The sequence below is a fragment of the Rhincodon typus genome, chromosome 3, assembly GCF_021869965.1.
Source record: "Rhincodon typus isolate 14 chromosome 3, sRhiTyp1.1, whole genome shotgun sequence".
Classification (NCBI taxonomy): domain Eukaryota; kingdom Metazoa; phylum Chordata; class Chondrichthyes; order Orectolobiformes; family Rhincodontidae; genus Rhincodon; species Rhincodon typus.
The window spans coordinates 92,198,984-92,215,742 of record NC_063334.1 but is presented as its reverse complement, the minus strand read 5'-3'; the positions used below and the strand labels follow the sequence as shown (position 1 = coordinate 92,215,742).

At 40.7% G+C, this 16,759-nt stretch overlaps 1 protein-coding gene across 1 annotated transcript in view; it reads right to left on the bottom strand.

Moving 5' to 3' along the window:
- Positions 1-120: 120 nt before the first annotated feature.
- Positions 121-16,759, bottom strand: part of LOC109914713 (single-stranded DNA-binding protein 3-like) — a 47,643-nt gene continuing 31,004 nt past the window's right edge. The window contains exons 10-11 of the mRNA XM_048593763.1: positions 7,122-7,176; positions 121-218 (exon numbers count right to left, since the gene is read on the bottom strand). Coding sequence (XP_048449720.1) covers positions 121-218; positions 7,122-7,176 — 153 coding nt within the window. The remainder of the gene's footprint in view (positions 219-7,121; positions 7,177-16,759) is intronic.

Below are 16,759 nucleotides of genomic sequence, written 5' to 3'. Positions count from 1 at the left end.
ATTGTTATACCCAGAAGATAAAAATTGCCACTCATATACTGTGGATCTTGAGCACAAGTCCACATTTCACATCTTGGTGATCTAATGAATTGGAAGATTTGTATTAAAATTGGAATTAAATTAAAAGTTCATGCTTGTTTCACTTACATTAGACCTGCTGGCCCCAGGAGGTACAGCATTCATCATTGTGTACATATTCTCACTGGAGTTTGTTGAATCTGAAATAATCAGCAATACAACACGTTAAAAATTCTTGTGATTTTTCACAGATTATCACAGGACATTTATGGTGCTAGTATACAAATTTATTGCTTTGTCCATCTCTCAGGAATAACGATAGTAGTAGATGCTCATTTGCTGCTGAAACTCTCATTCGTGCCCTGATTAATTTCACATTTCATTATTCCAATGCACTCCTCATAGTTTTCCACATTCAACCTGCATGGCCTCTACCTACCCTATCCCTAACTTCTGCCAACCTGACAACTCTCTGAGAAAACTACGCTCATCTAGTTCTGGTCTCTTGTACATCCCGTACTTTAATTGGACGATCAATGATGGCCAGCCTCCAGCTGCAAAGACCCTAAGCTCTGAAATTCCCAACGTAAACATCTCCGTATTTCTACTTTTCTTGATAAGGTTCTACCTCAAATCTACCTTTCTGACCAAGCTTTCGGCTGTTTGGCCTAATATCTCCTTATGTTGCTGGCTGTCAAGTGTTGGTCCATAATGCTTCTGTAGTATAAGTATTAATTGTTTGCTATATGTAAACAAATTAACAAAGTACTGAAATGGGATTCAATCTTCAGTCATTCCTTGGTTACCAAGTACAGAGAACTAGCTTCGTAATGAGAAATTTGCGATATGATCTCCAAATTAGTGGCAAAGGATGAAGAACAATGAAAACAGATCCAAAAAGTTTTGAATCTTTTAGGAAATTGAGGCAGTGGGTGATAAAAGAACTGGTAAAGATACTGAAGGAAGGAACCAATCTTGAAAGTACTTGCTGTACAGAGAAAAAAAAAGGACAAGAACTGGAAAGCAATGGTGTAAACAATGCTTAAACAATTAGCTCCTTGTTAAAACAAAATGCTAAGGAAATATAAACTGTAGTTCAAAAGCCATGCAGTGATTGCATACTGTTAGAACATGTCAGGAACAGAAGGCTGCAATGAAGGGTAAATAACTGTGACTGTGTTTCAACATGGAGACAAGCTTTTTCAAACCTTTTCAAAGCTTAAAGTAGAAAGCAGAGAAAAAAACAATAGACCACTACTATGAAAACAGTATTCTGTATGTCGGTGGGGCAGTGGAGGAGGGAAGGTCGGACTTCCCGTTACAGTAACTGGCTGCATGCATCCAGGCAGATGGGAATGAGCTTCCTGGAACATTGGGAGCTGGTTCTGTGGGCTGCCCCTAGATACATGCCACCAGGCAGTTAAATTGCTCCCAGAGCTTTGCAACACTGGAGTGAATCAAATTGAGTTTCCTTCAAGATCTTAACAAGGTTCTCAAGACTGGCCATCTGCCCTGTGGGGGCAGATGGCACCCCCGTTCAGAACCTGCTTAAGCAAAAACAAAAAAAAATGGAAGGAGCAGGGAATGGGACTGGGAAACCAGCACACCAATCAGCGCTGGTATTTTCAGGCTCCATTCACCCTGTTCCCAACTCTGAGCCCAAAGTCTTGTCTTTTTCAAGTGCTACAACATTTATAATGAATTGCTAATGTTTACGATAAAATAATGGCTCTCCAATGTTCATGGTCCTTGATTACAACCAACATCATAGTGTTGTACTTGAAACATCATCTGTTCTGCCTTCTTCGTTGTCAGTGTATTTCCTCCTTTGTCTCCCTCTGCTCAGCTGCTCTCAATTTTATCAGTCACAGTGATGTAATAGTTCCTTTCTCCTAAGTATGTGACTAAATTATGGTGGATGTTTCTTGGTGACCAACTGCAACAACATTTCATGTGTCCATTTGCAACAAAACTCTTTAGTTGGATGCGTTACTCAACTAATCCCCACCATTATGTCTCAGAAATCACTTCTCCAATGCCACTAATTTATCTTCCATTATTTGGCTTATATTCCAACTTATTCATGCATATAGCAAAGTTCACTAGTAGTAGCATGGTGAATATAGATTTTAGTAATCTGCCTTCCACAGAATTACTCTTACTGCTCAAGATGTCTGATATTTTTGTAAAGTTTTATTTGTAAAGATTTATTGTGTAAGTATTATAAGCTTCCTGATGTTTTGATTAGGTTTCCTAGAATTTTTTTATCTGGCTGTCCAGATAATTCTACCGTTAGTTTGCATCCATTAAGTTTAAGCTCCCTTTTTACTATATTCTCCTTTCAATTCCTAGATGCACGGCCTTTTTAATGGATATAGACTAAAATTAATGGCAGCGATAAAGTGAAAGCACTCAACATAAATTAGTGCACTTCTTGAAATCTATTATGCCCTACTTCACACCTTGTCAAATTATTATGACATAATCAAAATAGGTTTGTAAATGTGTTGTAGGGTTCTGTTCTACAGCCTTTTGGTTTGATTTTGAGTCAATATAAATAGCAAAAAGTCTATATTTACAGATTGTATTTAATGTCATTCATGGACATTATTTTTCAATTCATAATTTAAATTTTCTGAACATTTAATTCTTATTGAAGTAGTTAAGGCTCAGCAGTTGAAGCAGAAATACTTAGCATACAGGGAAGGATGAAACCTGACAATGAGACATGAGGCTAGGTACTTCCGAATGTTAAAAAAAGGGAAGAACTTCCTAGAAAAGGTAGATGAAAGTGACATTAGTGAAAAAAATGGAAAGCAGGGGATGGATAAAACACAACAGAAACCATGATTCATTGATTAGAAAATGAGTTTGACCAGATTAAGCAGAGATGTTCCCACTCTCAGTTTACAAATTTGGTTCAAGTCCAGCCCTCATTAAAGGGATTTGGAAAAACTTGTATTACTTGCCAAGCTTCAGCAGCAGCAGATGGACTTTCCTCGAATCTCTTCCAAGCGTAGACAATGTACTCTACAGGGATGGCCTCTATATCGATTAGTATTTCATTAACACTGGACCTCCTGGCTGGAGCCATTAGGCAGTGCAAAACAGCAGAGTCTTTCAATCGAGGATCATGAATATTGCCATTAATTTTAATTCGGTGAGGGGGTATCAGGACAACGTTAGAACCAATCAGTACACCTGAGGCATCTGGTGATGTGGAAACTTTACCAATTTTATAAAGATAAAATCAAAATTAAAGAAACATTATATTTATGATAAATCTGGTAGGTTTAATTGAGGTTGCTCCTGGATGCATAGAGTCCATACTTTGAGAAGCAGTGCCGCAAACCACAACACAAACATCACTATAAGTTCATGTTTCCAGAGGTCTTTTTAATTACTATCACAAAGAAACTACTAAGTGACTAATAAACCAATAACTGCTTCTTTTAGTGCTCAGGGTATAGTTGATTTTTGCTGTTAACTAATTGCTCCCTTTCCCCTTCGAACATACAAACAAGGAGCAGGAGTAGGCCATTTGGTTCCTCAAGCCTACTTCAGCATTCAATAAGATCTGATTGTAACCTCAATTCCACAGTCTCACCAATCTAATAACTTTTCACACCTTTTTTTTTTTTTACTAAGAATCTATCCACCGTTCTTCTTCCACTGCCTTTTCAGAAAGCAGGTTCCGTACTCTCATGACTACCTGAGAAAAATAATTTTGCCTCAGCTTTGCTTTAAATGGATGACCCAATATTTTTAAACAACATCTCCTATTTCGAGGCAGCGATAGTGACCCAGAGTTCTTCTCCCATAAGAGGAAACATCCTTCCCACATCATCCTGTTAAGACTTCAGTGTATTATACTGCAGTGGTTCAAGAAGGTAGCTCACCACCACCTTCTCAAGGACAACTAGGAACAGGCAATAAATGCTGGCCAGCCAGCGACTCACATGTCCTACAAAATAAAAAAAAATTAAAATCAAATCACCTCTTACTCTTCAAAGCTCTAGTAGATACTCGCCTACTCTCTTCAACCTTCCCTCATAAGACAACCACCAGGTGTCAGGCTGAACTGTTTCCAACTCATTTACATTCTCCGTCAAATAAAGTGAGCAGTGCTGTACACAGTATTCCAGATATGGTCTCACCAGTGCCCTGTATAAGTGAAACTTGATCTGTCTAGTTTTGAATTCAATTCTTTTCGTAATAAATGATAACATTTTACAAGCTTTTCTAATTATTTGCTATACATGCGTACTATGTGCTAGGTTACCCAGATCCCTCTGTATTTTGAAGCTGTAGAGTATTTCAGCATTTGAATAATATGTTTTTGTTTATTTTTCTTGCCAAAATAGACAATTTCATATTTTTCCACATTATACTCCATATGCCAGCTACTCGTCCACTTAGTTAACCCAGTTTCTTAAAATATCTTGTAGCCTACTTATGCCATCCTCACATCTATACACTCGTGAATGTTTACAGCACACAATGAGACCATTTGGCCCATCATGTGCGCAAAATTCATCAAAGCAGTTTTGATAGCCATGCCTTCTGTTCCTTCATCGATGTCATTTATAGAAATCATATATCGTTGAGGTCCCAAAAGCACACCACACATTACTTGCACCATTTATAGTGAAGGTCGATACAAAAAAAATTGTTCAATTCATCTGCCATCTCCTTATTTTCCGATATCAGTTCTGCAGACTCACTTTCTATTGGACCAATTTTCACTTTGTTAACTAACTTGTTTTTGAAAATTGAGAAACTCTTACCATTTTAATATTTTGACTCATTTTCTCTCACTCTGATTTTTACATCCATTTTAATTTTTTAGTCCATTTTTCCTATTTTGTTTGTTCTGTCTAATCTTCTGACCTGCCTCCTATTTGCACAATTATAGGCATTTTTAAAAAGTTTGATATTACCTTTAACTTTTCTAATTAACCATGGATGGTTGATCCATCACTTGGAATTTGTCTTGCGCTTTAGAACATATTCATTTAGTGTATTCTGAAATATCCCCTTTAGTATTTGACACTTTATCTCTGTTCATTTATCCCTTACTCTAATTTGCCAATTTACTCCGATTTCATAATTGTCCTCATTAAAACTTTAAAAATAGGTTTCAGACCAAATCCTCTATCCCTCAAACTGATAGTTTTTTAGAAGTGTCGGTGCCAGTTCTTCTGAATTATTGACCCAGATCTTCTGATAGGAACAGCTGTCAGTGAAGTGAAAATTGGAGTTACATGTGGAAATCTTAAAGCAGCCGACTCTGTGGAAATTGTCCAGGAAACAAACTTCTGATGGGCAATTATCTGCATCTAGAACCTTCCAAAAAAGCCTGGTTGGAGTCAGACAGTTATGATTCTGACTCATTTATCTGAATATTTAGCCAGTAAATATTAGGCAGAATAGAACCTGCTCTAACTCCTGGATAACTAATTAAACTGACCCCCATAAGTAACTACTGACTTCATTCCCTGGTTTCCTGCCTGAACGCCATGGGCACCCATCCCTGCATCTACCATCCCACCTCATCTACCATGGCATGTGGCTTCCCACCCTAGCCCAAAGTTTATCAGGTTCTGACCCACCGACTCCCATAGCCAATACCCCAACTCTCCTGCTCTCAACAGCACCTCCACCACCATCCTCTGCATCCCTCCAATCCCCATCCCTGACTTGACCCCTGACTCCCAATGACCAAACGCTCTTGCCCGACCCCAGAGAGAGGGGTGGATCAAAGCTGTGCAGAACTCTATCTTGTGGTGTGTTGCTTGTTGTGCAAAGGAGACCATTAATTGGAGGTAGCCCCGAGGCCCAGCTCTTTCTCTTTGCTGTAAAAGGTCCAAACAGAATGAAAACCTGCATGTTTGCAGCCCTGAAACCTTCCTTTCAGCATCACAGTTGAGGCCAGAGTGAGGAGTGGCCCTTAACTGGTCATTCAAGGGCCTTCATTATGGCATGTGTGGGTTAGCAGTCTCAGCTCTCAATCCCTCCATGTAAAATTACAGTGATGTTGTGGCTGGGAGATGAACTTGCAAAACTGTCAATGGGAGTCTGCAAGATTCTGTTATATGTGCAATTATGTTTGTTTTTATGAACTGAGTTTCCAACTGTATGCTTTTCCATGCTTGCTTTCAATTTATGATTTTTATTCATTCATTGTTGCGATGTGGATGTCACTGACTAGCATAGCATTTGTTGCCCATCCCTAATTGGCCAGAGGATAGTTAAGAGCATATTGCATTGTGGTGGTTCTGGAGTCACATATAGCTCTCACCAGGTTAGGACATCATATATTGTTCCCTGAAGGACGTTAGTGAACCCAGTGGATCATTACATCGTCACCATTAGACTAGCTTTTTATTTGCTTTAAGAATGCCAGTTTGCGAAAAAGGAAGATCAGTTGTAAAATCTAAGTGAAATCTTTGAGAGTGTGGCTCTTTTGGAGTGCACATGTCCCTGTTGATAACTCCATTCTCAAACTCTTGTGACACCTGCATGAGTTTAACAACTGACCTTTTCGACCAGAACTTCTTGTGAAATAACAGTTGATTGGTCAGTACGAGTTGAACTTCGGCACTTCAAAATAATTGTCAGTAAGATTATGCTTACTGGTAAGGGAGCTTGGTAAACTCCACAAAGACGGAATGCTAGGAGTCAATAATAAGTATTTTTCAGATGTGAGAACGACAACAAGAAAGTGTTCCGCTTCTCCAGTGGTTGCAATGGGCACGTGATCAAAAAATGGAGCCTAATACTTCGAACAAAATGACAAATTTACCTCTTATGGTACTTGTTCAAGTCAAAATGAATAAATTTTTATTCAAAATGTTCACAAAATGCTATGTTCTGGCAGCAATAAATCTTTAAAATTAAGGCAAATGGCACTCATTTACTTCCCATTGAGTCCTCGTAGTCAGGTAATCTAACAACTTGGGTATAAAATCTAAAAATGTTCGATTCAATATTTGCCATTGAAGTCCAGAAGGCAGCACAGAATTCATTCATTATTCATCAAATGCAGCAATATCTTAGAATGGCAAACGCAAACAAAAGCAAGCAAGGTAACTTATTTTTACCTCCTGGGCTAGGCATGATTGGAGTTCCTGGAGGCCCTCCACCACCAGGGGGTCCCTGCAAAACAACAGCCATCAGGAATTTAGTGCTCAATATTCATCCGAAATGCAGTCAATATGATCTGCTAATGAAGAAGAACCATGAACTTCCTTGTATTTACACCCATGTCTAAAATAAAATCAGCTAATCTGTGCTACATAGCACTAGCTTTTTTTTTTTTAAAATCAAACGTACAATAGACTGGCTCCATACATAATTAATCCACACAACCAGATGCTAGTACTGGTCTCAATACATCCATACTGGGCAAGGGGGAGAAATTAGCAACAATTCCTCGTCTGATTATTACTCTTGCCCTCTGCAGGAAAATATGTACATGTGAATGTCAAAATCAAGCTGACTTATGATTACCAGTTCAGATCAATAGTCTGACAACACTTACTGCTGAGACATGTGAAAGATAGATGGTCACTTGGGCATGGACCAGAAACCATTTGAGATGACTAAGAACGAATGGTATCAAGAAAGGACAAAAAATTAAGAAAAATGTTCTGGAAAAAAAATTTACCTTTTAACCAATTTGAATGACTGAATTATAATGCCAAATACCTATATCAGAGTAATAGTTCTTTAGAAAAGAAAGAACTTGCTTTATATAGCGCAAGTTCTTTCTTTTCTAAAGAACTATTACTCTGATATAGGTATTTGGCATTATAATTCAGTCATTCAAATTGGTTAAAAGGTAAATTTTTTTTCCAGAACATTTTTCTTAATTTTTTGTCCTTTCTTGATACCATTCGTTCTTAGTCATCTCAAATGGTTTCTGGTCCATGCCCAAGTGACCATCTATCTTCCACCATCAATAGCCTCAGAGCACTCCAAAGTGCTTCACAGCCAATGTAGTATGTCTGAAGAGTAGTCACCATTTTAATTTAGGAAACATGACAACTAATTTGTGCACAGCTAAATTCCTCTGCTCTTCTTTGACTAGTCCCATGGGGTACATCCATTTGAGCAAGGAGATGGAACATCTCTGAAGTATGTCACAGTGCAGCATTCTCTCAATGTTCCTCAAAAGGCAACTATCGTGAATTGTTGGCTCAAATCCCTAGTTTTAAAGTTTGCAACACTAGAAACCTACTCGTAAAATGTGGTATACTACAAAAACTGTATTAGAGGGGAGACAAAATAGTGCACAATCAAGTTCAGTATTATAACTGATGCAGTGCCCTTTGTCCTTGATCAAGAGGGCTGCTCATTAAACTCATTTTTTAAGATTACACAAAAGCATAATAAAGAAAGCTACATAAATACTTTTAACATACATAGTGTGCCTATAACCTAAAACAGCACTTCCTGACAGCACTGTAGATGTACCTAAACTGCATCGACTGCAGGCTTTCAAGGAAGCAGCTCACCATTACCTTCTTAAGATTACAGATGGGCAACAAATGCTGACCTATCTAATGACACCCACTTCCAGTGAATAAATCAAGAGAACATCAAGGCCAATTTAAATCTTGGAATTCTAACATCTGTAAATCATTTAAACCTTTCGTAGTTTATGACATCAGTAAAATTCCTTGGTTATGCATTTTTTCTTAAAAAACATGGAATAGAAAAAAAATACAATTACTTCAGTGTGAATTACATTATTCACACATGAAATGCCAATACCTATATGAAGTATTTCTATTTGGTCATGCTGCAAATCCAGAGAGTTTCCCATACACATGGTTACAGTGCTTTTCTGATGTTACATTCAGCAACATCCCAGGCGGGTGCCTGCATCAAAGAAGGTGCAGATCAAATCTAGCGGAAAAGAACCCTACCCTCGTAACACTGCATCTGCCTGTTGGGGATGGACACAGTGTTTGCACAATACATCCGCTCACATTCTGCTCTTCACTCGCTTAAAATACTAACAGACCCAAAAATCAAGTGACAATGTAGTATTAACCTCCAAGTCAGCAGTCCATTTCATTGGCTCAGAGAACTTTCAAGTGTTGTTTTAGAGCATTCAGAACATGTATGGAACACAAAGTGCTGGAATTACTCAACAGGTCATGCAACATCTGTAAGAGAAATAGATTTAGTATACCAGTTCTGAAATGTTAACTATGTTTTTCTTCACAAATGTTGCATTACAAGCTGAGTATCCAGCATTCTCTGTTTTTATTTTGGATTTGAAGTATTTACATCAGAGGGACCAGAGTTTGTGCGCATGAGTTACTTAAGATGACACTTTAGACAGTGATTAATAAGGTAATACAAAATCCTATATTTCAAGAGTGTCACAGAATACAAAAGCATAGAGGCTATGTAAACTGGTATTAAACTCTGATCTGGTCTCAAGTGGAGTACTGTTTCCAGTTCTGGGTACTCCACTTCAAAAAAGAAGATAAAGTGCAGGAAAGATTCATGAAAATGGCTTCAGTGATAAGGAACTTCAGTTGGGATAAGGCACAGTGGAGTTAAGGACTCTTTTTCTTTAAATAAAGTTGACAGGAAATTTAGTAAAGGTATTCAAAATCACAAGGACAGAATACTTAGGAAAAATACAGGTCCCATTGATGGAAGGATAGAGAGCAAGGTGGCACAAATTTAAGATGACTGAAAAGCAACAGAGGCATAAGGAGAAACCTATTCATTCTGAGAGTAGTCGGAATTTCGAATGCACTGCCCGAGTGTGGTGGAGGCAGTTTCAATTGAGACATTTAAGAGGAAATGTATAATATTTTTGAAAATATTCAGTCCTATATTTCAGAAGTAGACCATTGGTTGTAAAGAACTTTGGAATGTCAAGTGGTCGTGAAAAATCTCCAAATAAATGCAAGTCTTTGTTGGTCTGGTGTAATTTTGTTCATCACAGGTAATGTATCACACTTCAGATGTGATATGTGCATATTTGCAAATTTTTGTCACCCTAGGAGATGTTTTCCTGAAGTTTCTAACTGATACAATATGACACTAAACAACAGAACAAGTATGGAACATGTCAATCAACATATAGCCAAAAGAAATATTACCAGAAAATTACTCTAAAATCATTTTCTGTCCTTAAAATGTACCATTAAGTTTTACATTACAACACTTCAAAAGTGCTTCTTCGGCTGCAAAGTGTTTGGAAAGACATGTTCAAATCGCAGTTTCAAGAAACACAAGCCCGTGAAGTTTGAAACAAGTTAGTGCCTGAAGCTGAACAAGATGCAAGCTCATGATTTTGACCACCATTTACTTTCTTTCAACATAAAATATTTTTGTTCTCTATTTTAAGGAAAGCCAGTGGATGTGGTGCATTTAGATTTTCAGAAGGCTTTTGATCGGGTCCCACACAGGAGGCTAGTGAGGAAAATTACAGCACTTAGAAATGTGGGTAATATAGTAACATGGAGTGAGAATTGGTTAATAGACAGAAAGCAGCTGGTAGGAATAAATGGATTATTCACAAGAATGACATGCTGTTACTACTGGGGTACTGCAAAGGATCAGTGTACGGGCTGCAACCGTCCACAATCTATTTAAATGATTTGAATGTAGGGGTCAATTACCAATTTGTAATATTTCCAAGTTTTCTGATGATACTAAACTGGGTGGGAATATAAATTGTGAGGAACATATAAAGAAGATTCAAAAGGTCTGGGGCAAGCTAAGTGAATAATCTAGAACATGGCAGATATGAATACTTATTCACGTTACATTCAAAGAACATATTCACTTCGCCAGAAAAAGGCGGCAGAATATTTCTTCAATGGTGAGAAGTTGTGAATCGCAAGTGTTCAAAGGGATCTGGGCGCTGTTGTCTGTGAGTCAATAAAAGTTTGCACACAGATGCAGTAAAGAATTCAGAAGGCAAACAGTATGTTGGCATGCATTCAAGGGAATTTGAGCACAGAAGTAAAGATGTTTTGCTCTTGTTGTATAAAGCCTTGATGAGACCTCACCTGGAGTACTAAGTGCAGTTTTGATTTCCCTGTCTAAGGAGGGATATTCTTACTACAAAGGGATTTAAACAGAAGTTCAGCAGCTTAATCTCTCGGGACGGTGATTTTATGAGAGGTCATTGAGGAAATTACGTCAGTATTCCCCAGAATTTTGAAGCATGAGAGATGAGCTCATTGAAAAACTTATAACATTCTTATTGAACAAGACAAGATGGATTTGATAGGATGATTTCCCTGGCCAGCGACTCGAACTAGGGACCGTAATCTCAGGATAAGGGTCAGGTCATTTGTGCATGAGATGAGAAGGAGTTTATTCACCCAAAAGGGTAACAAACCTTTGGAATTCTCTACCAGAGAGGACTCTGATATCTCAAACTCAGCAAATTTGAGACAAAACAATCTGGAGACTAATGATATTAAGGAACATGGAGATGATGCAAGAAAGTACCATTTAGAAGATGATCATCCATGATCTTTAATGATGGGCAGGCTCACTGGGCTGAATGGCTACTTCTGTTCCTATGTCGTGGCCTTACATCCTAAACATGTGTGAACTCATTTTGTTTTAAAGATTCAACATTTAAGCAGAACTAAAACCCAATAAATTTTCAGTGAATTAAAATGACAACAAACCCAAATTCTGACAAACATTTTGGGTCTTAAAAATAAGAGCATAAAATACAATAATAAATGAACAATAATAAATTAGTAGAAGCATCTATTGAACTAAATTTGAGAACTGTATGTAACTTTGAATGCCCTACTACAGAACTTTTAAAAGTGCTTAAAGTTACTTAAAGTTATTTTTCTATTTGTTCATAGAATGAGAGTGCTAGGCAAGACGAGCATTTTCTGCCCAAACCGAATTGCCCAGAGGGCAGTTAAGAGTCAACCACATTCCAGAGAGTCTGGAGTTACATGTTGGCCAGCTCAGGTAAGGAAGACAAAGAGTTTCCTTATCCAAAAAGGCGGTAGTGAACCAGATGGGTTTTTACAACATGGTTTTACACTACTAGGTGGTGGCCACGTTGCTAGCTTTTTAATTTCATTTTTTATTGAATTCCAATTTCACCATCTGCCATGATGGGATTCAAACCCAAGTCCCCAGAACTTGAGGTTGGAGTTTTATATTACTAGTGACATTCTCACTGAGCCACTGCCTCCCCAAAGAGTGTGTCATGTAAATACAATGATGGCATCACAGCTGAGTGACTTATTTACTCATAAAAGATTAGATATGATAGGTTTTTTTTCTGGAGAAGCTGAAGAGAGATTTAAGGGAGGTTCACGGGAATTTAAAATTCTGCTGATTTGACAGAGTGAACAAAAATTTTCTATTGTTAAATAGTTAACAATCAATTGAAAACGGTAATAAAAAGTGAGACCGAATCTAAGAGATCTTTATGCATAGGACTTGAGTATAAAAATCAAGACTGACACACCATTTTAGTACCGATTGAGTACTGGATTGTTGGAGGTGCTGTTGACTGGATGAGACATTAAATGAGGGCCCCTTCTGCTGTCTCGGGATGTGAAGACATCCTAGGGCACTATTACAGAGATGAGAGGGCAGCTATCCAGTTATCGTCAATGCTTATCTCTCAAATCAACATTACAAAGGTAGTTTATCTGGTCATTTTCACATGGCTATTGTGGGATTTTGTTCCGAAGAAACGGACTGCTGTATTTCCAATATTATAACAGCTAATATGCTCCCGAAGTACTTAAAATGGCTGTAAAACAGTTCAGGGTGTCTTGTAGTCATAAAAGGAATTGTTCAAACACACACCTTTTTTAAGCTGAATTGTAGGAGAATGGAGCAATTTGTTGCAAGAAGCAACTGAAAAGCGACCACTGTGACTTTGAAAGGAAAATCATACAAATCTTCAATGTAGAGAACAAGGCAGGGTTATAGGAAAATAGAAAGACAGTGGGATCAGAGTTGGATTGTTTACAGAGTACAGAGTTAATAGTCTGAAAGCCCCCTTCAATACTATAACTTTTCATGGTGAAGACAAATTTTAACTGGCTTGTAAACTGTCAAAGACGACCAGGTACACTGTCATATTTTCAGGACATTTTAATCATACAGGGAGCTTGAACAGGTAAAACATAGAAACATAGAAAATAGGAGCAGAAGTAGGCCATACAGCCCTTGGTGCCAACTTCTATATTCATTTTGATCGTGGCTCATCATCCAACTCAATAATCAGTTCCCACATTTCCCCATATCCTTTGATAACAAGGTGCAGAGCTGGATGAACACAGCAGGCCAAGCAGCATCAGAGAAGCAGGAAGGCTGACGTTTCGGTCCTAGACCCTTCTTCAGAAATGGGGGAGGGGAAGGGGGTTCTGAAATAAATAGGGAGAGAGGGGAAGGCGGATAGAAGATGGATAGAGGAGAAGATAGGTGGAGAGGAGACAGACAGGTCAAAGAGGCGGGGATGGAGCCAGTAAAGGTGAGTGTAGGTGGGGAGGTAGGGAAGAGACAGGTCAGTCCAGGGAGGACGGACAGGTCAAGGGGGCGGGATGAGGTTAGTAGGTAGGAGCTGGGGGTGGGGCTTGAGGTGGGAGGAGGGGATAGGTGGGAGGAAGGGAAGGTTAGGGAGGCAGGGACAAGCTGGGCTGGTTTTGGGATGCGGTAGGGGGAGGGGAGATTTTGAAGCTTGTGAAGTCCACATTGATACCATTGGGCTGCAGGGTTCCCAAGCGGAATAGGAGGTGCTGTTCCTGCAACCTTCGGGTGGCATCGTTGTGGCACTTCAGGAGGCCCAGGATGGACATGTCGTCTGAGGAATGGGAGGGGGAGTTGAAATGGTTTGCGACTGGGAGGTGCAGTTGTTTAGTGCGAACCCAGCGTTTAAGTGTTCTGCAAAGCGGTCCCCAAGCCTCCGCTTGGTTTCCCCGATGTAGAGGAGGCCACAACGGGAACAGCGGAGACAGTATACCACATTAGCAGATATGCAGGTGAACATCTGCTCGATGTGGAAAGTCTTCTTGGGGCCTGGGATGGGGGAGAGGGGGGAGGTGTAGGGGCAGGTGTAGCAGGGAAAAGTGCCGGGTGTGGTGGGGCTGGAGGGGAGTGTGGAGCGGACAAGGGAGTCACGGAGAGAGTGGTCCCTCCGGAAGGCAGATAAGGGTGGGGAGGGAAAAATGTCTTTGGTGGTGGGGTCGGATTGCAGATGGCGAAAGGGTCGGAGGATGATGCGTTGGATCCTGAGGTTGGTGGGGTGGTACATGAGGACGAGGGGATTCTGTTTTGGTTATTATTGCGGGGAGGGGGTGTGAGGGATGAGTTGCAGGAAATGCGGGAGACACGGTCGAGGGCGTTCTTGACCACTGAGGGGGGGATGTTGCGGTCCTTGAAAAACGAGGACATCAATTCCTTCACCTCCGCCGCATCTGCTCTCAGGATGAGGCATTCCACTCCTGTACATCTCAGATGTCCTCGTTTTTCAAGGACTGTAACGTCCCCCCCTCAGTGGTGGTGACCACCCTCGACTGAGTCTCCCACATTTCCTGCAACTCATCCCTCACACCCCGTCCCCGCAATAACAACCAAAACAGAATCCCCCTCGTCCTCACGTACCACCCCACCAACCTCCGGATCCAACACATCATCCTCCGACTCTTCCGCCATCTGCAATCTGACCCCACCACCAAAGACATTTTTCCCTCCCCACCCTTATCTGCTTTCCGGAGAGACCACTCTCTCTGGGACTCCCTTGTCCGCTCCACACTCCCCTCCAGCACCACCACACCCGGCACTTTTCCCTGCAACCGCAGGAAGTGCTACACCTGCCCCTACACCTCCCACCTCACCCCCATCCCAGGCCCCAAGAAGACTTTCCACATCGAGCAGATGTTCACCTGCACATCTACTAAATGTGGTATACTATATCCGCTGTTCCCGTTGTGGCCTCCTCTACATCGGGGAAACCAAGCGGAGGCTTGGGGGCCGCTTTGCAGAACAATTACGCTGGGTTCGCACTAAACAACTGCACCTCCCAGTCGCGAACCATTTCAACTCCCCCTCCCATTCCTCAGACGACATGTTCATCCTGGGCCTCCTGCAGTGTCACAACGATGCCACCCGAAGGTTGCAGGAACAGCACCTCATATTCCGCTTGGGAACCCTGCAGCCCAATGGTATCAATGTGGACTTCACAAGCTTCAAAATCTCCCCTCCCCCTACCGCATCCCAATACCAGCCCAGCTTGTCCCCCCCTCCCTAACCTGTCCTTCCTCCCACCTATCCCCTCCTCCCACCTCCTACCTACTAACCTCAACCCGCCACCTTGACCTGTCCGTCCTCCCTGGACTGACCTATCTCCTCCCTAACTCCCCACCTACACTCACCTTTACTGGCTCCAACCCCGCCTCTTTGACCTGTCTGTCTCCTCTCCACCTATCTTCTCCTCTATCCATCTTCTATCTGCCTCCCCCTCTCTCCCTATTTATTGCAGAACCCCCTTCCCCTCCCCCATTTCTGAAGAAGGGGCTCGGCCCAAAACGTCAGCCTTCCTGCTCCTCTGATGCTGCTTGGCCTACTGTGTTCGTCCAGTTCCACACTTTGTTATCTCAGATTCTCCAGCATCTGCAGTTCCTACTATCTCTGGAACAATTTTAACCCCATATCCTTTGATCCCTTTAGCCCAAAATGCTATATCAAACTCCTTCTTGAAATCATACAATGCTTTGACTCAACTTCCTTCAGTGGTCTCACCACTCTCTGGGTGAAGAAATTTCTCCTCATCTCAGTTCAAAATGGTTTACACCGTATTCTTAAACTGTGACCCCTGATTCTGGAATCCCCCATGATCAGGAACATCAATCCTGCATCTACCCACTCTTGTTCTGTTACAGGTTTATAGGTTTCTACGAGATCTTCATCACCCCCATCCTCCTGAACTCCAGCAACTACAATCCGAACTGCTTCAACTTCTAATAATATACCAGGAATCAGTTTGGTAAACCTTCACTGCACTCATTCTATAGCAAGAAAATCCTGCATCAGATAAGGAGATCAAGCCTGTACACAATATTCCCGATGAGGCCTCACCAAGGCTCTGTATAATTGCAGCAAGACATCCCTGTTCCTGCACCCGTATCCTCTCATTATGAAGGCCAAAACATGGAAACATGTTTTCATTGCCTCTTGATTGTCTGTTGCACCTGCATGGTTACCTTCAGTGACTTGTATTCAAGGACACTCAGGTCTCATTGCACATTCCCCTCTCTCAATTTAAAATCATTCAGATAATACTCTGCACCTGTTTTTGCTCCCAGTGTAGATAACCTTCACATTTATCCACATTTTAATGCATCTGCCATGCATTTGCACACACTCATTTTGCCCATATCATACCAAAGCATCTCTGCATCCTCTTCACAGCTCAGCCTCCCACCCAACCTTGAGTTATCTGCAAATTTGGAGATATTGCCTTTAGTCCCTCCAGGTCTGCTTTTTTTCTGACCAATTTGTATGTCTCTTCCTTAGATCTAACACAATCTAGTTTGTTTTTTTCAAAAAAACAAGCCACCAAGGATTATTTAAAGGGAAAACAACAAGTTGGTGCTTCTTTTCTTTCCCTGAAAACAGTATTACAACACGTTGCCTGTTTATTAAGAAATACTGCATTGTTTGAGCTACACTCTACTCGTTTGTTCTCTAGCTGGTTATCAGGACAAATGAT